Raw genomic sequence first — 24,447 nt, 5'->3', positions numbered from 1 at the left:
AAATGGCAGTGTACTATGAAAAAAGCTCTTTAAAAGAAGATCGTTGGTGGACAAGACTAAATGAAAATGATCCTGGATTTGGAGGCTCATAGTCTTAGACATTAATATGCTACACTTTATGACCCTCTTCTCTGACTGTCTTCACCCTGCTCTCACCCAGAGGGCTCATTACTATCAGTGGAGAGGGGGGTGATCCACGCAGACGCTCATATGAGAGCCGTCTGAAGGCATTACTGTACACACACTCCCCCAGTGTGAATGATTAGGAACCCATCATAAAGAGGAGGGGTGGGCTAAACATGACCGCGAGGCAAGCTTTAGAGAGAGTCCATTTGGTTCTTTTACATCTCTGTGCACTGCTTAATACTCATCCACCTTCACTCACACATTGGCCTCAGACACACAGATGCACACTGACACATGACAAACCTCATATGCTATTTGGAGGAAGTATATTGAGCTACTTAGTGTTTTAGGCCTCCCAATTATTCAAATGTATGATGCAAGACTGACCCCACACTCTTTAGCGAGGCAACAGAGCAACCATTAGATTATCTAATGGGTTTTTATCAGGACCCAAAAATAACCAAAAACCTCAGATGCCACTACAGGCAACACCTCCACTTTGAATGTTCCTCGAATCCGGTGCATTTTGTCAGATGAGCAAAGAATAAATGCATCTGAAAATAAATCTATATTCTTGGATGCTGTTGTGCAAGTGGAGCCATGCCACATTTTTGTAACCCATTTCTACAAAATTCTTTATGAAATAATCATTGTTATTGTCATTTCATACTCTTATACAAACATGAAAAGTCAAAGTAATTCAAATACAAGTAAAATATTAAACAAGACTTGAATATTTGAAAAATAGCTTTACAGACATTTTTTGCTTCTGCAGTCATGGTCTGAGGGTGCTTGAAGAAGGTCCTACATTACAACAGAATAACACAGCCCACACATACATCGCCTTGTCCCTTGTTCCTAATGAGCTTTATCGCATTGGTCCCGCTTGACTTGTCTTGCTAACTGGCACACATATATCCATATGTTCCACATGAGCAGGCAGAGGGGACAGGCTGGGTGGCAGAGCAGCTTTCTCAGTTACATCTGAGAGTTTTACTGCAACAGCCAGCAGCAACAGCAAGTCAGCTCAACTCCATCTCTATTGTGAATGCGGGCCTGAGTGTGTAGACTGCAATAAGTCACGAACGGTTGTAACAGCGTCCGCTTGTTCCTGATGTTTACTGAGTCAAAAAGTCAAATACAGACTTTTTGAATGGCCTACATCTAAGACAGCTACAGTACCCGAGTTACAGTATGCCCATGAGAAGCTTTAAGCACTAGAGCACACATATAAGAACTCATAGCAAATGTTAGGAGAATCTATGAAGTTGACAAAAAAGAAAGACTGACAAAGAACTAATCAGTGTCTTAAATAAAACGGTTCTTTTCCAGTGAGCAGAGGTAGATTGAGTGTGAGTATTAAGAGCAGAAGCTTAAGAAGGAAAATGGAACAAAATAGCTAAATGTGTATCAGTCTAGAGAGCTCGGACCAACCTCAGGGCAGCAGAGAGGATGTAGCGCAAAACCATAGACCCAATCGACCTGACTAAGTATCAATCTCTTTCATCCTCACATCTCCTTCAGTCAGCAGCGCCAGAATGAATTTTGAAGTGGGAGGACATGCAGCTTTGGATGATGTAATAGTTATGATTGGACCAACACTATTTCAGCCATAACTCTAAAGTAGCCTTTCTCACCTTGTAAATGTCACATAGTTTAGTAATTAATGTTATACAACAGCGTTTGCATTGAACTGTTTCAAGAATAAAATATGAGATGCTACTTTTGCTGAAAATAAAGTTGTAAAAGAGGCTATGAATGGCAAAATGTACATGTAAATCCACACCTCAGAAGGCTAGTACTTCATTCAACTGTTTTCTGTTATGTAGACACTTTAAGATTTATAAAGTCATAGCTGTCAGGACTGATAATTTTGAAATTATAATACAGCACAGAGCTGCATTTAAAGACAATGCAATTGCTTTAACTGCATAGTAAGGTGTTATTAGATAGGTGGATCCACTCAAGTAATTCAGTTAATCTTCTTATGTGAAAAGACACCATATTTATGCAGTGAGTTCAGCCTCTATCTTTGAAAAGCAATACTAAAAAGATATGTAATTTCAAATCAAAGTCCCTTCGTTACAGCACCCAATGGCACCTTTAAAAGCTCTAAACTTCACCCCAGCTCAATGTTAATATTTTGCAGCTTAACACACACACAGACACACACAAAATACTCCATACATTTTCTTTTTGTTTATTTTGACACAATTGATGAGCATGTGTAGTGTGGAATAAGAGACATGTTGATGGGTTTCTGTCCATTTATGATGTGGACTATCAATGCACAAGGAAAAGGGGAAAAAAGGTTTTGAGTGACATTAACTTGACAAATCATAAAATTCAAGTCCCTAAAGTTCTGCTCTTAATTTGTTCTTTTAATGAATTGCATAATTCTATGCACCTGTCACACAGACTATTCATAAAACAATACATAAAAAAGACAAAAGACACATTTTTGACAAGTTGTATGTTAAAAAACACTCGGCTGATATATACAATGCCAAATGTAGTGGATAAAAATTGGTGCATCTGATGACAGCAGATGCCGATGGAGTGATGCAACAGTAAACAAGGAGTTATGAGAGAGGTGAGGAAAGGAAACTTCTTTACATACCTCTCATGTATTTAGGAGTATTACCCAAATGAAACCCTAATTCATTTTGACAGCTGTAAAAGGGTACAGCTCAGATAACAAAGCAAAGGACAATATAGATTTAACACAGAGCATAGTGTTGGCTTCAGGTATACCAATAAATACATTTCAAACTAGGTACAAAGAAAAAAAAAATCTTTCACAGCCTATACTAAAACCAAACACGTGCAAAGACCATGTCATTAAACATCAGTTTGTCAACAGTTCTTAGAGCATTTAACTAATTCAAAAATATCATTAAAGTAATATGGCCAGGAAAACTGTAAACGAAGAAACATCATTAGTGTCTTCAGTTAAAAACAAAATGTCTAAATTAACACTGCATTCCTCCCAGGCCTAAGTTCAGAAGTAAGTTGATAAATAAATAAAATCAGAATAAATCTTATGAGCGGTAGCTTCACATTAACATTGCTATCAAAAACTGTTCCTGTATCTGACAGTTTGTGTAAAGCTCAGCATTCAGCTTTGACAGGTTTTTATTAAAAGACTACACATATCTCTGAGGCAGTGGAGCCGGCGATGCGGCTGGAAGGCACCATCGATGGAAAGTAAGTCCATTGGGATTGGCTTTACTTCTGAATGTCAGAAACAGAACCATCGATATGGACTCTTAGTGTTAGTGGTAGGACCAACCCTCATCCCTCCTCTCCTTTGATATTTACAGTGTTGGTTTAAAATCCAATGCACTGATATCTGTCCAACTATTATGAGGAAAGGATGGAATGGTGGTAGTGGTGGTGGGCGGAGATGCAAGAGTCTATGATTCTGTCATAGAAGACAAAGGTGTACAACAACCCTCCTCTCTCCCACACACACATACACACACACACCAGAAGCTGTACTAAGAGCTCAGAGCTCATCATGGTTCCTGGTGAGGTCCTCTCCATAGTTAGTGGCCTGACTTCCCACAAACATGTTCCAGTTCTCAAGGATCTCTTCTTTGGTCAGCATCTGGTCCTGAGAAAAGAAAGAAAAAAATGAAAAGAAAATGTTCAATGTGCTAAAAATTTTAAAAAGTTGATACAATTTGGGAATGTCAGGCCATGGCCATAGCAATGTGGATAAAATTAAAAATGCATTGTTTTCTTCTCTGTATAACTTTATCAACTTCAGTTGTATTTGTCCTTGGAGGGCGATTGGTTTTGCAGCAAGACAAGGGGGGGTGGGGGTTCAGGGAAAACAACAATGGTCCCAGGTTGACCTTCCCAATTATAAACACAAAAAGACAACAAACAGGGCTTGAGCATCTTGATGAAGCTGGAAAACATTGTACCTTGTCCTGGTCAGACTCATAAACCAGATGTCTGGCCTCAGCCTGGGCATGGTCGTAGTCTTGGGGCATAATCCAGTGGCGGATCTCGTCCTGGTCCATCTTACCATCTTTGTTCAAGTCTCGGAAGTCAGAGAACTGCTCCCTCTCAGTCTTCACCCAGTCTGGCTCTGGACCTCCATCCTCATGAGCAAACATGTCAGCTAAAACAACAAAGAAGCATAACGTTAACAGGAATGGAAACAAATAAAAATGGAAGTTTATGTTTATATTTAAAAAAAAAACAGTTTATACTTCATATATACTTTTATTAAAATTAAAAGTATTAAAATCAATCCCCTTTGAAAATTTAACTTGATATTTTCAAGATTGGGATCTGTAGTGGGTAGATAAATTCATGTGCTCCCATAAATGTGTTTTAAAAGTGGGGGTACAAAAAAGACAGGTAATAGACAGTAAATGCAGCAGATGACTTCTGCTATCAACAGCTATGCTGATGATACACAACTGCATGTTTCAGTGTCTCAGGAAACACAAGGCCAGTTGCAGCTCATTTTAACTGTGTAGCAGATATACAATTACAGATTTCCAGAACTTATTTGGTACAAAACCAACATGCTCATTAGGTACCGGAGATAAATACTAGCAGAATATAAACAGAATGCTTTTATCATTTAACGGGTGGTTGATTACAACTCATGGGCCAAGACTAAGATACTACCATCCTTTTATGGCTAGCATGCTTTGCTACTTCAATGCTCTCACGGCAGGAATCCTCCAAAAATGCAACAAAAATAGTCATAATTACTCAAAGAACTCTGCGGACAGAGTGCTACAAGGCCCATAAAGAGCACACTCACTAATGTGTGGTTAATTCATAGGCTTGCACCACACTGTATTGCTAATCTGCTTTTAAGTTATGAATGTGTGAGATCCCTCACATCTGAGAGTCCCAAGCAAGTTATTCCCCAGACTAACTAAATGCTGAAACTTTTTTCTTCCCTTACGAGTGGTCTTCCAGAAGAGCTGAGGATAATGTGAAGCTGTTGTTGAAATGTTAAAACTTAAAACCTTTAGTCATGCTTTGAAGTTGCTGTGTTTATTGTATTATATTTGTATGACTAATTGTTACTCTATGGTCTTAATTTACTGAACAGCACATTTCTGAGCTTTAATTTTACAGCTGAAATTTCTATTAGTGATTTTGTTTTAATCTATTTTAAATTAATTTGAATTAATTTATTTTAATTCATTTCTTGCACTCACCGATATACTCATCCTCATCCACATGTCCGTCACTGTTCTTGTCAATGTCCTCCAGGGTTTCCTGCATTCAAAATGAGTTAATGATGTCATTAAAGGGAGACTCAAGGGCCATCAATAGTGGAACTTTCACTTTGAGTAATAAAAGAGAAACAAGTTGCCCCGGGCAGTATGAGTGAATACATGAGGGTCAGCTTACAGCTGAGCTGGCAGACTGACACTACAATTACAGGATTCCCTGCTGATGAAACCAAACCCTCTGCATTAAAAGACGCTCTATGCTTGCTTTTAGCAACACTTTTTTTTTAAACCCTGGTAGATGGTTGTCTCACTCATATCCTGGATTTGTCAATGTGTTACTTAGAGGCTTGCCGTGTGAGCTGATCATTAGTTAACCACACACACACACGTTGATTAAGTGCAGTGCATCTGGGTATTAACACATGCACGCAGCTACACATTCAATTCACTGGATGCATCCTTTCCTGCAGGTGAGATCCCCTCTCTGAACCCTGCTGAATTATTAATGTCCATGTAGCTTCTGTGGTTTAATAGCTGACTAATAATAAATAAGAACATCCATCCATCCATTTCTATACTCACTTATCCTGTGAAAGGCTGCGTGTAAACAAGGAGAGATGTTCAATAAAAACATGAAACCTATAGACCCCTGTAAACTATGACGGTGTAAAAGATCTTTTGTGCATTTCATAAGCACAGGCAACATAATAAGTTCAGTCAGTAATAAAACTTGTCATAGTTTACTATTATGGAAAATACTATACAATCAGCCTACAATAAAGTGAATGTATTGACCTAAATTTACTCTCAAGACAGTTTTCAATGAGTAAATAGACTGAATCCCATGAAAAAATTGAAATCAAATTGAGAATAGCAACAACTGATTACTTTCAACCAGACATTCAATCAACCAATCAAGTTCACTGATTAATCTTTAACTAGTCACACTGTAATAAATCCAGACAAACATGTTAAATGCAAGCAAACGATTCATTATTGATTACTCTGTCATTTTCTCAATTCTTTGGTTAATTGATTGGTCTATGAAATGTTAAAAAAAAATGTGGAAAAAAGCCATTCAGAGTTTCTTAGAGCCCTCTATGATACCTTCAATTAGTTTGTTTTGTCCATTTGACAGTCCAGTACCTTCAGACATTCAAATGACTATTACATATGTCAAAGAAAAATAGCAAATCCTCACATCTAAGAACCTGGAACCAGAGAATTAGGGACATTTTATCTTGGAAATGATTATAAAGATCAATCGATTATCAAAATAGTTCCTGATTAATTTTCTGTCAAACAACTCTAATACTGCCCAGACCTACTATACAATTGACTTTGGCGGAATGACATCAACAGAGATTTCCTGCTCAGTCAGGAAGGCAGCTTGTGTTGGGCAGGATGTTTTTTTGAAGAAGACATTTTGCCACAGTAAGGAAAGCACATGTGTAAAAAGTAAAATGAATGATGGCTTTATTCTATTTAGCTGCTTCAGTCTCAGGGTCCTGGCATTGTGCATGCTGGCCCACTGTCACACTATCATGGCTTACTGGAACACTTGAACAAAACGGAGACATTGTTAATGTTATTAGCAGCACCTGTGCTTTTCCTACGATAATAAGTCAAAATGTTTGCTGTGTAAAAGACCTATGATCAAAGATCTAAATCCCCTCAGTGTTTTTAAGCAGATATCAGCCACAGAAGCAGATATCAGATGGTAGATATGTGAAGCCTGACATTTAAACAGAGCACTCTTGTCATGTGAGCAGCTGTGAAGGTGAGTAGTTGGCGCTCAGTGAGATGAGATCATGACTTCACGTTTCTGCCTCAACCTGCACTAGGAGCCCCTTTACTCTAGCCTACAATCATATCCTTTCTCAAGTGTCTCTTTCTTCGAATGACTATATATGTTTCCTTCTATGTCTACATCTTACTGTTGCACGGTTGTGTGTGAGATCTGACTGTCTGAGTCTGATCTGGAGTCTAACTGACTGAACAGTTATTAGTCTCAGCCAGATTCTCCACAATCAGAGAAAATGCCACCGGCTGAACAGTTCTTTGGTAACATTCAGTGACATCATAAAAATGAGCGATTAATAATTAACTCTGTCAAATGGGTAGTACAACTTTTATGAACACAGAAGCATAGTGCATCACTGCTAACATTTGCCACGCAACTGTTCCACGAAGACAAATTTATATTTAAAGATTGAGCCTTAAATGGGACAGTCAGTCCATCCCACTGGACCTGTTCCAAAAAAATATAGAAACTCAATCATTTCCGGGCTGAGTTAAAATTTTATTAGGGTGTTATCCAAATGTAGCACATTTATCTAAGAGGCCCATCAGATTAAACACATTGAACAGACACTCAAATCTGTTTCTGGAATTAAATATTTTTTTTAGAGGACAGACAAATCACAAAACTTCAACTTTATAGAATTTGATTTGTCTGTGCTCATTATGATCTTGGCTTACTAAATGAGACAACAAACAGACTAGCCTTACTGTCCTCCCACTTTTCTAATCACACTTAACTATCATGAGGTAACAGAAGGCTTACCAGAACCACAATATCCTTCATATGGTCAAACTCCTCAGGGTGGAGGAATGCTGTGAACTCTTCTCTGTCTGCTGCCAAGTCCCCATTCAGATCAGCTGTTTTGAACCTCCTCTCGTCACGAGGAAGCATCTTCTTAAAGCTGAACTGATCTGTTGCATCTTCAAACTCCTCCGGGTTGGCTGTGAGGAATAAAAATCAAATTACTGTCACACTTATAAATAGCTGTGTAATAAGAGTGAAAGTGACACAGTGCACTCCAAACACGTGAACCCATACCGAGGTAGTATCCATATGTGGCTTGCTTGTACTCATCCCATGAGATCTTGTTGTCTTTGTTCAGGTCATAATCTGTCCACACTTTTGCTACATTCTCATAGACGTAACGCTTCTGTACGCGTTTTATCCAGGCCTTGAGTTCAGCAGTGGTGATGTAGCCATCTGTGTCGCTGTCTATCCGGTCCACTATTTTACTGTTAGGAAAGAGTATAAAGACAGGGAGCATTTGTTAGAGTTATTTTAAAGCTTGATGGTTAAGTTTCAAAAATGGAGGCAAATATGTGCCACCTTGTCTAATGACAAAATCGCAAATATTCAGTTGCTGTTTCACCCCCAACCCAAAATACACCCTATGGTTACCAGCAGGCAGAAAAAAAAGAAACCAAATAAATTTTTGCTGGAACCATTTTTACTACAAGAGACGTGGCTTCAATGGGACTACTCTAGTGGGAGGGGCAGGCAATCCCTTCTTTAGAGAAAAATGCAGTGTAGCCATGGTGTATTCTTAGACCTGAGTTGCCACGTTGTGATGTTACAGGGTTCCTCCCACTCTCAACACTACAGGAAAGACTTTTCTTTGGAGGAAAGCCCATTTGGTCAACGTGTGTTACATGTTGCCAACTTGTCATCCCAGCAGCGAAACACTTTGATGAGCTTAAAGCACACACACACACACACACACACACACACACACACACACACAACACCACGTAGCACACACAGTGTATACACAGCAGCACTGTGAGAAGATTGGCTATGGCCCCACAACTGTACTTAAACTACATCACCTACAAATGCTTCTTTAATGAAGATCTATAATTAAGATTTCGGCAAAGCAATTAACCCTATAGCAAGCGGTGTGTGAGAATAGTGAAGGTCACATAATAATGCGCCGCTTTGTCTAACCCTGCAGATTTGCTGGCATGCACATCTTTCTCAGGCACTTGTGCTTGTGTTGTTAAATTTTCATGTCCTGAGCCTGAACAGTTACACGCTACACACTTCAGCGGAGGAGAAGTGAGTGTGCGTGATTTACAAAAACTGTGACAATGACAGAGCCAAGGTCTGATTATGTTTTCCGATATGAAAATGAGCTCATGTGTTCCAGTAGTGTTCAGAGTAATATTTTCTTACCTAAGCCTGTCCTTGCTCTCCTCGGGGGTGAGCTGATCAAATGTTTTGGCCTCCTCTTTGCCAAGAAAGGCCTCATGGTCGTATTGGAAGCTTTTATTGTCCTCGTCGGTTCGCTTGCTCAGGTCTGAGTCATGAATGACTCTTTCTTTTCTTAACGTCGGCTTCCCGTGCACCATAGTGGTGCAAAGAAGCACGACCCACAGGCAGCTGAAGACGTCCATCAGTCAGGGGATGAAACTGAGCTATCTGAGGCCAAAATAGTGTTTCTAAACAGGCCTGTATGACACTACACTGCACAATGAGCAAGCGGCTATGTAGCCAGCTGCACTGCTCGAACCGCTACTCACAATCCTCTCTGTCTAAATTTAGTGTTGCAACAATGTCGCAGCAGCTCCGCATCCACACTACCAAACCTGCAAGGAGCACTTGGGCGCAGACAGGTCCGCTGGGAGCGCCTACGGCATTCAATCAAGAGATTTCAATCCTCCTTTCCCTTTTCCTGAGAAAGGGACGCAACCAAACCGGGATTTTCTGCCGCCTTACGTACAGCCAATCACAATGCTCGTTTCAGAGAGGGCTCCGCCTCACGCGCTGACAGGCTCCCAGCTATTGGTCTACGGGATGTCGGTAACGCGAGAAGAGTTCAGGCGCCACGTTGCAAGCTGACGCGCAAACTCGGCTCTTGGTGTGTCGGCTTGGGTCAGTCTGAGAACATTCAAAAGTAAAATCTACGTTAAAATATTTACCGACACCATGCAGTTGTTACGGCTCTGCAACTGGGAGAGCTGCATCGGTATCATCGTGTTTCCACTCGCACCGACATGAACACGCCATGAAAGCGTGGCTGTGTGTAAATGTCTCGAGTGTTCAGGTAGGCTATGTTCATGTATGGGATATAAATAGGGTTCAAGCACCAATTTCCTTAAATATACACTGTCACCCACAAATATGCAACATTATACATTCTTGTCTCTGCTGTAGCTTGTAACCTATCAAAGAAAGTGTTGAAAACCTGTTTGAAAATCCTCATGGCGTTTCCCGGGCAGGTCTGTGCACAGGTTGTCGTGTGTGTGTGTTTTTGAGAAAGTATTATCTAATTGATGGATGCTTATTTAAGTGTTCTGCCTGCACCTTTCTGGTGCCCAGCCCATATGGGCTTACAAGACACTAAACAATAATAACTAGGATGGCAACATGACAAGTCATGATGTTCCACAGATTCAAAAAGAGAAGATTTCGGAGCATTCATTTTACATGGCAGAAATGTCCTGTTCTGATGGGTACAGTCATCTCTGTCTTAGCTGCCAGGCATGTCCTGTAAATCTTGCCAAAACAAAAATCTCCATATTAGAAGCCAACTCGACATATCAGCTTCAGACAACCAAAACAAATCAGGATTTTTCAATTGGATCTTTTCAAACAAATAATTCTTCAAGTCACTGTACAAAGGGCAATGAAATACAAAATGAAATTCATCCTCGACAACACCAAGATCACAAAAAAACACATAAACGTTGCTCTTCGGGAACACTGCCTCAGTTACCAGTGGAAAAGTCATAATCCAGAAGTTTCCACAGACAAGAACAATTATGAGTGTGTGTGTGTTTTTTTTTTTTTTTTAACGAAAAAAAAGTGAATTCTGTGTACATAGTGTTAATAACATACTACTATGGCATACATTTACCAGTTAAATGTAATCCAGACAGAGTAACACTCAGCAGCACATTGCACCATGTTTGGTGATTCATCAGTCTGCAGTCTGAGAGTTGTAAGATTGATTGTCTTTGAAACATTATAATAGCTGCTAAATCTTGTGTCTAAATCTCTACCACATGTTTTAGATTGCTGGCTGAGTTTTTGAGTCTTGCAGCCTGGTTAGTTTGTCCACAGGCGGTAGTCACCCTGTAGTATTTTTGGTTTAGTTTAGCTGACATTATGAGAGGGAGGACATGAAATCACACGTCATGTCCTCTTAAATGTCAAGGATGACACGATAATGTCCAAGACTTATTAAGATTTGTGGTCCCTAATGTTAAAAGAGCAAAGATGAAGGAATGCTGGTGACTAGGAGACATCAAATTGTTAACATACACCATAAAATAACTAAAAAAAATCAATAAAATGACTCAAAGTCAAACAGCAAAAAAAGAAAAGTATGCTCCTTTTTCAAATTGTGGTGGTTACCACAGAACTTAAAGGAACAATTACCCATGTAAGCAATGGGGATGCACTAATCCAATATTGATCTTATTACAGCTGCAACTAAGGTTTGCTACCATTATTGATTAATCTGCAATGATTTTTCTCAACTAATCAACTGTTTTGTATATAAAATGTTAGAAAATGCTCATTATAATTTTTAATAGTGATGTTGGTCTTCAGATGTCTTGTTTTGTCTGATAAACAGTACAAAATCCAAAGAAATTCAGTCCTGTATAACACAAAAACTTCACATCCTCATGCTTGAGAAGCTGCCACCTGCAAATGTTTGGCATATCTGATTAACAAACTGCCTAAAACTATTATTTGATTATCAAAATAGTTGCTGATTAATTTTCTGTTGATTGACAAACAACCTGCAGCAATCCCTGGTCTCATGTTACCTTACATAAAATGATCACAGTGAGTTCCACACAGTGTGGTATAGAGATTTTAAATTTGTGAGAAAGAGAGCGTTGTATTGGATCAGTACTCAGAATCGGTAGATATCTTGAGTTGGTTTATGGGAAACAGTGTCAGGAGAGAGAAAGTTGTATTGCTGCATCCCTTGTTGGTATTAAACATACAAGAAAGCACAAGTCACTAACTCTAGTCTGTGATTTTTTCCCCACAGTGGATGTAAAGTTTTCATCAACATAATATAACTTACAAAACTTGAAAGATAAAAGTCAGTGTGAGAGTGTGAAAGTGGTCCTGTTTTGTTAAGTCCACGCTTGATGACATGATGCTTTGAAAAAGACGAGAGTTTGCATGGGGAGGGGCTGCAATCATATCTACATGAAGAAGACTAGAAGAATCACATTACTCATACGCATCTCAACATGCTATAATGTGGAAGAGCAGAGTCTGTACCCTGGAAACAACTTGCTGACACTGCCATGCCTAATCCTCCTTCGTGGGCAGGAGAAACATGTATTTTGCCATTCATCATTAGCATAATAAGCCAGCACATGGCACTTTGCTGTTTTGCATAAATAGTACACCCCAGTTTATGATTATAAAAGGGCCCTGGGGCTAACTAGCCTCTTTATTCAATTAATGAATAGTTAATGTATTTAAATTAGTCCTGCCTGGTCAATTCAAATCAGTGTGTTGTGTAGACATGAACAAATACAAAAGTGTTTTTTCCAGTGAGATACATCTGACACAAACTTTATAAAGTCAAGGCTAAATTCAAAGAAAATGCTTATTGATAAGACACATTTCACAGCTTTGAACTGCAAAAAGAAATTGAAATTTCTGTTAGCAATATAATTATATTTATATATATATATATATATATATATATATATATATATATATTTAGGCTAGGATTAAAATTTACTCAATTTTGTTGGCTCAAGACCAGATGATATTTGCTGTGTCTGAGGTATAGCCTATATGTTGAACGTTATTAAGTTAGGATTGATCTCAGACAATAGTAGCATGGCTGAACAATTCCAGGCATTATCATGTTGGAGGGAGAAAGTAGATGGGAAGAGTGGCTTTCAGCATGAATATTTCACTATGGAATAGAAAGGGGAGGGGGCTGCAGGCGGCTACAGGCGGCTGCAGGGGTGTTCAGTTAACCATGAGATTACACACACACTGCAGAAGGCATTTGGTTAATGTAATTAAGAAAACCCTATGGTGGGAGACACACAGCATTAGTGTCCAGGATATATCTGCTGTGGCCTCTTCCTGCCCCACGCTCACGGTCCCAGATTGTATTTATCAATTACTGATTTTTTTTTTTTTTTTTTTGTGCAACATAAGCTTCATAGTTGTTTAAGCATGAAGTATTGATCTGAACATGTGAATATTTAAGTGCTTATAAATAACTAAGATTTATGGAAGTTAATCTGACCAAAAGATTTGTTTGTTTGTTGGTGATAGACAAAGTATTTACCTGAGAAGAAATATGTTTTAATTGTCATACTGTATATATATGTCATTCCTACCACAGTTCATTCAATATTTGTGGATAATAAGTCTTCTTACAGCTTTTAAACTAATGTTTCCTTGTTTACGGTGAACAAGAATAAGATAAAGCCAGAATCTCATGGATATTAGTAGGACAGTTGTCTGCCTTTTTCTGTCAAAATTGAATTTGATGCTCAGGCATCTGACCAACTGAGCTGCAGCTCGAGGTAGAGAGGGATAATCGAGTTTATCTTCCTGTTTGCCTTCAAGCTCCCAACTGCAGCTTTGAGCCAGAGAGCAGAAAAAAAAATCAACTTGTGACATGATTTAAATGTTAAATGAGGAGGTTTACAGACAAACTTAGACACAGAGAATGTTTGAACTTTATGCCAGTAATGAGGATTGTGATAAAGCAGCCCCCTTTGTTTTCTCATAGAAGAGGAATTACATGCAATAGAGAAAACATATTTAAAAAAGTGTCTAAAAATGTATCTTAGACACTTAAATACAAGTACTGGTTAACATTTCCCTCAAGTTGTTGGGTTCCAGTTAAGATCGACCTACATCATCTGTTTGTATGAGAGAGGATTTAGCACATTTACCGACATTTGCAACTACAATGGCATACTTTAATTTACTCCTTTTTATTTTGTTCAGGAACTGTAATTCCCACAAAGTTGATTAGTCACTATTTTTCTTTCCACTGTTTTTTTTTACGAATTGTTTTAGTTTGCAATGCGTTCTCGGGATTTCCCTGCACTTTTCTTAATCAATATGAGTTTTGTGTCCCTTTCTCTAGAACCGTTTTCATTCAGATTTTAGGGTCGGTCAAGGAGTTGAAGCAGAATATTGATTTGAACGAACAATAACAGGGAATATATAGACTCGCGTCACACGATTCCGCTCCACAATTTCCCTCTCCCTTGTGAATTTTCATAGTTATAATAACTCACCGCCCCTACTATTCTGGATAGATTAATAAACTTCTCATTGCTGCCACATGGGAGAAAAGAAACCTTTGCTCTGTTTAATGACAACTGTAAAGTGGAGGCAATCATGGGATGCCTCCCATGACATTTCCCCGTTCCTGTCCGCTCCACTTATCTTAGACAAATGGCCGTGCCAGGCCACTATCGAGATGAAGCGTTTTCCCCGAGTCATTACGTCTGTCACCGGGGCCATTTCCATATTGAAAAATCTGAAACAATAAACGACGCCTGAGCCTTTAATAACTGTGAAGGAATCATATTTGGAAAATTGCATTGAAGCAATAACCTTTTCTCCCTGTAATTAGATGACAGAGAGGTCCTGGTTTTAATTAAGTCAGCAATTTATAGTCACACAGCCATACCTCAGCGTGCTGATTAGTATAGGAGGGATCACAGAACAGCGTTGCCTCAATTTGAACAGATTTGATCTAGTAATTACTGTGTTATATGGCAAAGGCCGCAGCAAGTCTCAGACTCAAGACTGTTGATGCAGTGCTCCGTGAAGCATGGCCCTTCCCATCGTTACTCGAGCTGCAAATATGTGGCGAGCAAGTGTCTGTCTGAATAGGTCTTCAAAGGGGGTCATCAACAGAGGACATAATGTTTGAGGAGGCATATTAAGGTGGAATTGTGAATGTGAGGCCCTGTATGTGGATGTGTGTGTGTGTGTCTGTGTGTGTTTGTGTGTAAGAGAAGATTTGTTTGGGCGCAGCATCATTTTATGCCGCATCTTAATTGATCCTCTTGGTCACTGTTAAACGTTAACATTTGCGCGAGGGGGCAGAGCAGTTAAGGATGCTGTTTTAGTGCTGTGTTAATAAACATGGCAATTTACTGTCAATTTATGTCCCGACAGGTCGTAATGAAGACCATGAAAAGAAGATTAGCTGGAGCTGTTATGGTAGACTGTCTGGGGACCGTCATCATGAGACTGTGGGGACCAGCGCTTGTTGTGTGTGAGCTGGCACTCTCTGGCTTTCTGTGGCCGCACACGTGATTGACATTGATGGTCCAGTTTTGGGAAAGAATGGTAAAATTGTGTTCTCTCTTTTGGGAATATGACATTTAGCACATTATACAGACATGCAGCTATAGCCAATCAGAACAATGGCACATGGCAGCCCCCTTGACACATCATTAGTGACATCAAACAGATGCTTGTGATCTGTGCGGCTAATTTCATTTGCTTCTCCGGCTAACCATAACAGTCTCTTCACAAAGGCCAATGTGGCATGTATGGAAGACGTTAAGAGATGTTCAGAAGTACTAAATTTTATTTCTTTCTTCATGCCGGTGCTCATTTTCTCTTCCTCACTACCTCATATGATAAATCTGGCTTAAAACATTTTAAAATGAGTCATCCTTGATGGGAAATAAGTCATAGAAAGTCATCTCTGGCAACAATGTCACAGATCTAATAATCTGAAAAAGGTTATGGAGTGTAGGGTGTCTTTCTGACCTAACAGGAAGTGCCCGCACCTGATAGAGACCAGAGAAGAAGAGCATGGAGGCTCCTGCAGGACTCCCAATCTAAGATGCAAATCCCAGAGGCTTAATGGAAGAATGGGGTTAATTAATCCCAGAGGACATCTCAGATTGAGGAAAGGGGCTCCTCAGCCCCCTAGATCTTCCCCCCATAAAGGTCATACTTCACAATAAGAGAACAACGCATGTGTTGCCCCTCTGACGACTTCTCATCCCTTCCCTCAAAACATCTAATTTGATCTCTTCTTTCAATCAGCAGAACCATATTGCCTGAGAACAAACCCCTGGAACACACTGGGACATTAAGTGCTAATACTAAATGCTGTCCCCAGGCTCTGAATCATCCATAGATCTGTGACAAAGCGCCCTTGGAGGCGATGGAGTCTGGTGCTAAATGTCTGCCACTGGCTAAACATCATTTGTGTACTGACGCTAGATGCTAAAGACTGTCTCTAGGCCTTGGCTGCGTGACTGTGGCCTGTGATTTATGGGTCATCATTTGGGTGACATTTTCCTCTGGTCCAACATTGTAGTCAGTTGGCATTACAATACTTCCCTTACACCTTCTCTGCGCTGTGGCATGTTCGAGTAAAACTGTGCACGAGTGTGCGCATGTGCCACAAACGCCATTCTCAGCCTTTGTGCTGTTGCTGCAGGGTTATTCTGTTGCAGAGGACGCGTACTTCTGTAGCTGAGTACTGCCACAAAGACCTTAATACTATGTGATGTAAAGGGGTTTGTCTCTATAGTCTAATGACCCTAATTCTTCTCAGAGCAATATAAGCGCAGTGAGATATCGAAATGATAATTAAAACACCACACCAGAGGAAATCAAGGAAATAAATATCTCTATTTTCTCTGCACTACATCATCTCCTTCCTCATTGTAGGTTATCGACAACACCCGCAAATTCTATCTCTCCTCCTTCCAGCTGATAGGGTGGTGGAGTGGTTTTGGCTGCAGAAAGAGTGTCTCCCCTGGGCTGCAGCACAGCTCCTGTCCCCCTCTCTCCCTGCAGCTGGAGCTACCAGAGCCAGATGCTACGTAGCTCCACCACCCTCTGTCCCCCCTTTCTCTCTTCCAGGAGGATGGTGCCCAGAGAGGAGGATGACAAACGCCTCTGCCTCCTCTTACTGACGGATTTGGACGACCTGACTCCAGCCCCGCACTGTTCCAACCGCCAGCACAAGATGTTGACTTAATGGAAGGGGGTTGGCTGTGGATGGGCCCATATGCGTTTGTATTGGGAAAATATGGCAGGGCAGTGTGTCTGTGTATCTCTGTGTATCTGTGTATTCAATAGGATTGTGGGTGTGTTTGTGTGTGCGTGTGTGTGTCTTTTTACCTAGCCCAGACTGCCTACATCCATCATGCCATGCTGCTCTGGCAGAGAGTGGGACTCAGACAGCTTCACTAACACACGGTCAGTTAAATTGCCTGTTAAATTGTCCTGGTCCGTAGCTATCTTAGGTGTAGATAAAAACACTGCACTTAAAGCCTGCACTTAAAGGCAGAAATTGTCAAGTAAATGCCAGCCTCACTTCATGCACAGACAGAGAGAGAGAGAGAGAAAGGGAAAGACAGAGATCCTCTAAGGGAAACACATTTCCATTACAAGACAAAATACTGCGGCAGACTAAGGGGAATTTCTCTGAGTGTGTTGTAGGTGCCACAACCATTCGTTTATTTAAGAGCTACAGTATTTTTTCAAGCCAAAATATCAATAATCTGTTTTATAATTTCATCATTTGATCCAATTTATACTCCGATATTATGGCCAACAGGATATTGTATATTGCAATGCCTTAGAAAACACACAATTCAAAAACACATCCAGGAAGCCAATTATTTGGCCTCACAGTCTCACCTGATCAATAGGCTAAATTATGCATGAGCAGCAAAACCTTAATACTTCATCTTCATCAACCTTCGCTGTGCTCCCTTAATGATTAAAACAACAGTCTCAATCCAATACGTTTGACATTTCTCTCAATGCAATCAGATGGAAAATTAAGTCTCATTCTTTTAACATTACTGGGATATTATGGGTAATTGCCTGTTTCCTTCTTGTGTACCTGGAGCAGAAAGCTTTGGAGGACTGCTCTCCTGTAACCGCTGATATAGTGGTAAAGGAAAAAATGGGCTAGTAAGCAAACTGCTAGAAATAAAATGAAAAATCTGTTACACTTTCACAGAAATAGTTGTCTTTGTATCTTAGGTCAACCCCATATGAATATTGATTTTGAAGATTTAAAATAGTACTATAAGATGAGGAAATCTATATAGAGGAAGTAAGTAGAGTTATATCCTCCACTACATGGCTGTAACACAACAGTCTGTGTAATGCGTTTATACAAGACTGTAAAAAGCATAATTATGCTGTAAAATGTTTTGTGTGTGTGTGTGTGTGTGTGTGTGTTTTCCCCACATTTTGTAAGTTTTTCTTTGGATCAGGACTTGGCCCAAAAATTCAAGATGGCAACCTTTATTTGTATTCAAATTAATTTTTAAACACTAATAGTCATGCATTGTTAATACTCATAATATATTAATACTTTCCAAAATTACTTAATTATTTTATGGATGTTGAGAATTATAATTCATGTATATAATCAGTGCATAATAACCTGACACTGAAAGTTTTAATGTTAAGAGTTACATCAGGTCTACCTATTTTTTCTATTATAATCATAATAATCATAAACGGCTCACAAACAGTAAGTAAGTAAAAAATGTTAAACACATCCAACATTTTAAGAAATCTATTTGTAAGATGTTATAACTACTTCATTTAAGGCCAAACACTGTGGCACTAACAGCAGTATTAGAACCTTGATAAGTAGATAGATCGACACTGTGTGCCAACATAAACTCAGTGAGAGGTCATACTGACACCACAGGGAACTACACACACACAGTACATTAACTGCATCAATGAACAATGTGTGACAATAACTATAAAAACATCAATATATGGCAGCAGTTATTAAGATGTTAATGTTTGCATGAACCCAATCAACATTTTAAAAAGCATGAAAATATTTTAATTCCCAAGGTATGAGACAGAAAACACTTTTTATGTCCTATAATCAACTCAATTATGATGGTACTTATAAAGTTACATTTATGTTTCCACCATGTTGGACATAGTTTATGGTGTGACAGCCACATTTTTAATAGCTTTCTTATTTAATGTTTTTAAAACAGCCTGGAAACTGTCTTTAGTGACCAGTCATTAGAAAAAGCAGGACTACCGGGGTGTGTAGTTTATTTCAATAAACTATATGAATCTAGATTATATATGATTAAGATTTTAAGACTATATGTTCAAAAACTGTTCCCCATTCATTTCATGCCAAACATATATAAACACAACTTACAATTGAGAGACACATTATTATTTTTTTGGAAAAAATATTTTTTTCAGTTAATCCTAATTAATGCCAGAATTCAAAACATAACTAGTGGACTCAAACAGTGAAAGTAGTCACCTGAAAGTTCACCTGAATACACACTGTGCCAGGTCACTATTATTCAGCAGTGTGCAAATGAGCCTAGCAGCATATTTCAATATCAAACTCTACAACAATAACAGGGTTGACAGGAGAGTTTATGTGGCTCTGTGGTTCGGCGCTAGGGGGCAGAAAAGCTCCACAAGTGGCGATGATGTAGCACAGTGTGGTTTGGCGGTGGGGCTGAGAAGTGCTGCAGCACACAGGCCAAGTTTTCTACTGTTTGTGATCATCTGAAGATGTTTCTGTAAGGACAGGGAGCCTCTTGCAGTAAGAACTACAGATCTATATTCTTTTTTATTGAGGAAGGTTTGCTGGATTAACGAGACAGTCTATTCCCATCCACAATTACCTGTAATTGAACGCATGGCCTCCCCACTGCGTGTGCAAAGGTAACTATATGCATGTATGTAATCGTAAACATAAAAACAAGAATATATAGCAGTCCTACATAAAGTGAGGGTTATGTATCATAAAACAAAACAAAACAGAACACCACTTGGTATTTCCCTCTTCTGTCGTTTACAAGACAGCCTCTCCCAGGTCTGAGTCTTGGATCAGGTCTGCCATTTATTAAAGGAGATGTGGCGAGGTCGAGAAGCCAAAGTGCACCCTCCTCGTAGGCCCTTTCCAGTGGTGGCTGGGCAGTCAGGGGGAACTTTGCGGGGGATTTTGGCTAAACGTCTTCCCATCTGCTTACCCATCTGAAGAGGGGCGACTCTGAACTTTCACAATGCAACTTATGGAGGAAGTATAGGAGAGAGAGAGAGAGAGACATAAGGGGGATGAGTGGGGACAGATCAAAGCGAATGTGATCACATGACGCAGTTTTATTGCATTTTTTTATATAACGTGGTCTGTATTATCCAGCAGCTAAAGGTTTCAGCAGTTATATTTCAGGTGCACTTTTACGCAAAATCTTGCATGAAACCTTATTTTGCAGGGCTGGTTCATCTGCTTGGATGAAGCTATACTTAGATTATTGGCTTATTGTGTTCTCGTACTTAAACTGAAATCTTTTACCTTTTAATCAATCACGTGCGCTCAATCATTTTATCAGCATAATATCTGACCAAGGAGAGGATTTTTCTCTTTTGCAATCTTATTCGATTTCTAAATCTCCCTGACAGCTTAGACAGAGAATCATCACCCAAGATAAATATTTCCCTAGAAAAAAAAAGTTTAAGAATGGTTTAATTTGAATGTCTAAACGAGGCTGCTTTAAAGTGCAGTTAGGCTAATGTGTGATACCAACTTTTGTGCTCGCGTCCAACCGCGCTCGTGTGCGTGTGTATAATGATGATGATATTGTCAATCCTTCCGTCCTGTTTGGACACTTAGATGTCGGGCTAGTGTGCAGGCATCACTCTGCCCAGGGGCTCTCTCCCGCCACAAAACCCTCATAGCCGTCCTCAAATCAATACGTGTCAAAGAAATATGAAAACAAACATCCAGCCCGCATCGAGTCCTTTCAACTAAATGTGCTTCAGATCTCAAATGAAGGGTTAAATACCGTATTGTTTACATGGCAACTATAACCTGACTGTACCTGCTTTATTATGGCAGGAACAGAGTTTACTCCCCTTTTTAAAGTCTGACATAAGTATATGTTTGACACTATTTAAACCTGGTGCAAGTTACATGAAGAAAAAAATGATTGAAGTTTTTATTACTTGTTTTTATGTATTATGGAGATCAGCAACTGCCAATCATAGTTTAACAATAATTATTTATGGGATATTACATATGCATAAACGACTGCGCGTCTTGGATTGTATGTTTCCTTTTTTCACCAACGCAGGAGGAGGGTTGCATCTGTTAGGGTCCAATGTTAGTCTTAATTACTGGCCTTCATGTTCTCCATGGCCCTCAACCGTCTTTAATTAAAACCTTGATTAGGGGGGAGGAGGTCTCGGGCAAGACTATTACCAGATGGGTTTCCAGCAATAATAATAAAGACTTTATCCGCTGCTGCTGCTGCTGCCTGTGTGTGCCACAAAGCGCCGAGCTCCCTGCCCGACCATATCAAAGCACAGCGAGCAGAAAGAGGCTGTTAATTACGCCGGTAATTACTTGTCTAATTACGGTTCGTTTGTGATTAGATTTAGAAACGTTTCGTGGTCTATACAGAGTCTATCTGTAGCCACTACAGGCTTAACACTGTATAGGCTGAAATGTGTATCCACAGCGGGGTGCTGCTGAATAACCGGCCTATAAGGGATGGAATGAATAAGATCAATAGTGAAGCGGTGACCCGAACATTTATTTTCTCAGAGAAGTCCTCAATAATCTACATGTTCAAGGTACACATTGGTTGAATAAGTCTTAAACATGTTGTCAAACACAAATTTCACTACTTTCATTTTCTCGCCCTTTTGTCTCAGTGATATTTTGTGGCAGGCTTTAGTGAGCTTTCTTTAAAGCGTTGAAGAGGTCAGCTTATGTCACATTTTAACGACGAGCTTTTAATGATCTTTCAGAACCTCTGGAGCCCTATGTAACTCATATTTCCACTGTTAAAAGAATATTTGCGATTTGCAGAGGAGGGGAACAACACATAAAAATGCCAAAATCAATAATGCATCATGACATATTCTGCAGAATTGCATATTAGGGGTTTAAGATTCGCCACATTATGAATATATCTCGCCAATGGTCTGAAAGTCATTGTGAGTACGCACAGGCGAGCCGCCGCTTTTATATTCAAGACAGAGAAACTTGCAAATAACAATCAGTTCAATTATCCTCAAAATATTTACTCCAGGATAGGATTTGTCATCCAGACGCAGAGAAGGAGGGAGGGGAGGAAGAAGTGATTTCTTGCTGCACTATGTGCGTCCATTTTCCAGACGGTTTGTCGTCGTTATTGCCTGATTTAGTGTGTGTTGTTTTACATAGCCCAGTTATCTGTGTGAGTTCACGTACAGCGTTTGTGCCGCTGCATCCATTTATACATATCACACAGATCTGCGCTGAGTTTGCCACATTTGCTGTTTTATGTTCTGTCTCTTCTTTTGGCCTGTGCGCAATAGTTTGTACATTTTTTTGCAGTTCTGCGCGCGCGCGCACACACACACACACACATACACACAAACACACACAAAAGTCTCTGTCTGTTTATCTGTCTATCCTATTTGGGCAGTGTATAGCGGTGCCGACAGTATAATTACCTCTCCCCCTCGGATCCTCTGGCGCTGCTCCTCTGCAGCAGGTGCTCCGGCCTCTCTGACCGTGCACAGAGAAGTGCCAGAGGCCAGGTGATGGCATTAGTGAAATTATGTCTATTTTTACGCGCGCATCCCGCCCCCTCCACCAGGAGAGAAAAGGAGCAGGGTTAGAATGAGATCTTTACAAATGCCATGCCCCGTCACCTGTCACTCACTATGCTTGTTGAGTCATGAATTGAACCTCTGCAAAGTGAATCTTGACCATCCTATAGTAGTGGAGGAGATGGTCTGATATACAGAGTGATCATTGTGATTTTTCTTCATAATATTCATCATAGTGAGTAAAATATCTCAGTGTAAACGAGGTTGTGGGGAAACAACACTTTACTGCCTATGTTCCTGTAACGCTTTGCCCATTTTACGAGTCACATTTCTCAGTCTGTGTTATAATGTTGGTCCTTGTTTTCCCAGCTCATTTGACCAGGCTTGTTTGTATATCTACGCAAAAAAATATGTTGATTCCAGTCATTCAGAGTCAGTTGATAATACATCACAGAATTTATCATTATGATACTAATAGAAAGCTATAGCAGATCATCATGTGGCTTAAGAAGATGGAAAAAAACAGTATTGAGCACATTATGGAATAGATATTATCAAATAGAGATAAAACTGGTAGAAAGGATCTAGTACCTCCAGTACAGCACCGCTAAAGAGTCTCTTCAGAGCAGCACGGTTTAGTTTGAGCTCAGCATCAGCCCTGCCCTGGGGATTATGTATCATGACCATAACTACCATACCGTGTGTTGGCCATATCGCACACCATGAATTACACAGAAGAATGCACAACCTCAGCGCTCAACGTTATTCACAAAAAAAAAAAAAAAAAATCACCCAGATCACAGCTCGAGTAATGAGGAAACTTCTGCCTTGCAGACTGTTTTCAAATGTTCTGACAGGTGACAGGAATTACATTTCATCTACAGTAATTTAGTGAGTGTACTGCACACACACACTGGAGCAAAAAATATTAGTAAAGTCTACAGATTTCTTGACTCAGAGGTCATCCTCTTCCAAAGTGTTTTTATTACTGTTTAGAAGACACTAACACCTACAGTATGTAAGATTTAATACTGCTTGTTATTTCATATTTTGCTCTGTCTGGCCTTAAGGTGAAAATATACTTGAGAAATGGCTCATTACATAAGCATCAAGGCAGATCTATACATTCCAATATATGGAAGATCTTTGATTTGTTTTTATTGGCCAATAACAGGTGATGAGTAAAAATCTTTTTTTGCCGGATGAAAGCTCATGTCCTCTCAGTGATTTTTCACATTTCTGATCACAGGCTTATTACATGAAAAAAATACATTCCAAGTTTTGCTAAGATGTGCTCTGAAAAAGACCTCCCCTTAAACTGTTGAACATATTTAGGAAAGTCAGTTTTGATGTAATTGTTTGTTAGTCAACTTTAGACTAATTACTCGATGAAAGCAACAGAAAGTCCAAGGTCGAGATGGTCTGTTAAGTACAAATCATAGGTGTCATATAGATACAGTCCTCTCTGATGGTGCTGAGTCCAGGCCAACACCCTTTAGCTGATGCGTAATTTACCTCACCGTGCGTAATTAACTGCGTCGCCGCCAGACCCCGGTATGTGTAACACTTTATTTTGAACGGTGCAATACGTTTCCATTAAACCTTATTAAAGCGCAGGGAGTGACGCGCTCTCATTTGTCTTGTCAGGACATCTGACAACCTCGTTAGCTCCCATTTTCCCCTGTCAGCTCACAGCGCGACACGGACACTGACTTCAGCCACTCCTGGCAAGTGAGTGATAAATGCGCCTACTCA

General features: G+C 39.7%; 2 protein-coding genes across 6 annotated transcripts in view; one reads left to right on the top strand and one right to left on the bottom strand.

The window, feature by feature from the left end:
• Positions 1 to 2,310: 2,310 nt before the first annotated feature.
• Positions 2,311 to 9,828, bottom strand: rcn1 (reticulocalbin 1, EF-hand calcium binding domain). The gene is made up of 6 exons (XM_044347335.1): positions 9,316 to 9,828; positions 8,182 to 8,375; positions 7,906 to 8,084; positions 5,322 to 5,382; positions 4,059 to 4,258; positions 2,311 to 3,742 (listed from the first exon to the last, which is right to left on the bottom strand). The coding sequence occupies exons 1-6, from the start codon at positions 9,534 to 9,536 to the stop codon at positions 3,635 to 3,637; spliced, it is 963 nt and encodes a 320-aa protein (XP_044203270.1). The 5' UTR covers positions 9,537 to 9,828; the 3' UTR covers positions 2,311 to 3,634.
• Positions 9,829 to 9,914: 86 nt separating this feature from the next.
• Positions 9,915 to 24,447, top strand: part of pax6b (paired box 6b) — a 40,071-nt gene continuing 25,538 nt past the window's right edge. For 4 of the 5 annotated variants that reach the window (XM_044347315.1, XM_044347295.1, XM_044347322.1 and 1 more), the window contains exons 1-3: positions 9,915 to 10,186; positions 15,283 to 15,456; positions 15,893 to 17,334. The gene's annotated coding sequence lies outside the window, so the exon portion shown is untranslated. The remainder of the gene's footprint in view (positions 10,187 to 15,282; positions 15,457 to 15,892; positions 17,335 to 24,447) is intronic. The other variant, XM_044347267.1, reaches the window with a different exon arrangement.

The sequence above is a fragment of the Thunnus albacares genome, chromosome 1 (genome assembly GCF_914725855.1).
Source record: "Thunnus albacares chromosome 1, fThuAlb1.1, whole genome shotgun sequence".
Taxonomy (NCBI): Eukaryota; Metazoa; Chordata; class Actinopteri; order Scombriformes; family Scombridae; genus Thunnus; species Thunnus albacares.
The sequence above is the reverse complement of the archived record's forward strand: the minus strand, read 5'-3'. Positions and strand labels throughout refer to the sequence as shown.

Coding starts and splice junctions, on each gene's coding strand:
- rcn1 (XM_044347335.1), bottom strand. CDS start 9,536: ATGGACGTCTTCAGCTGCCTGTGGGTCGTGCTTCTTTGCACCACTATG. Junction 8,376..9,315: donor GAGAGCAAGGACAGGCTTAG/GTAAGAAAATAT, acceptor CTTTCCTAACAG/TAAAATAGTGGACCGGATAG. Junction 3,743..4,058: donor ATGAGTCTGACCAGGACAAG/GTACAATGTTTT, acceptor TTCTTTTCTCAG/GACCAGATGCTGACCAAAGA.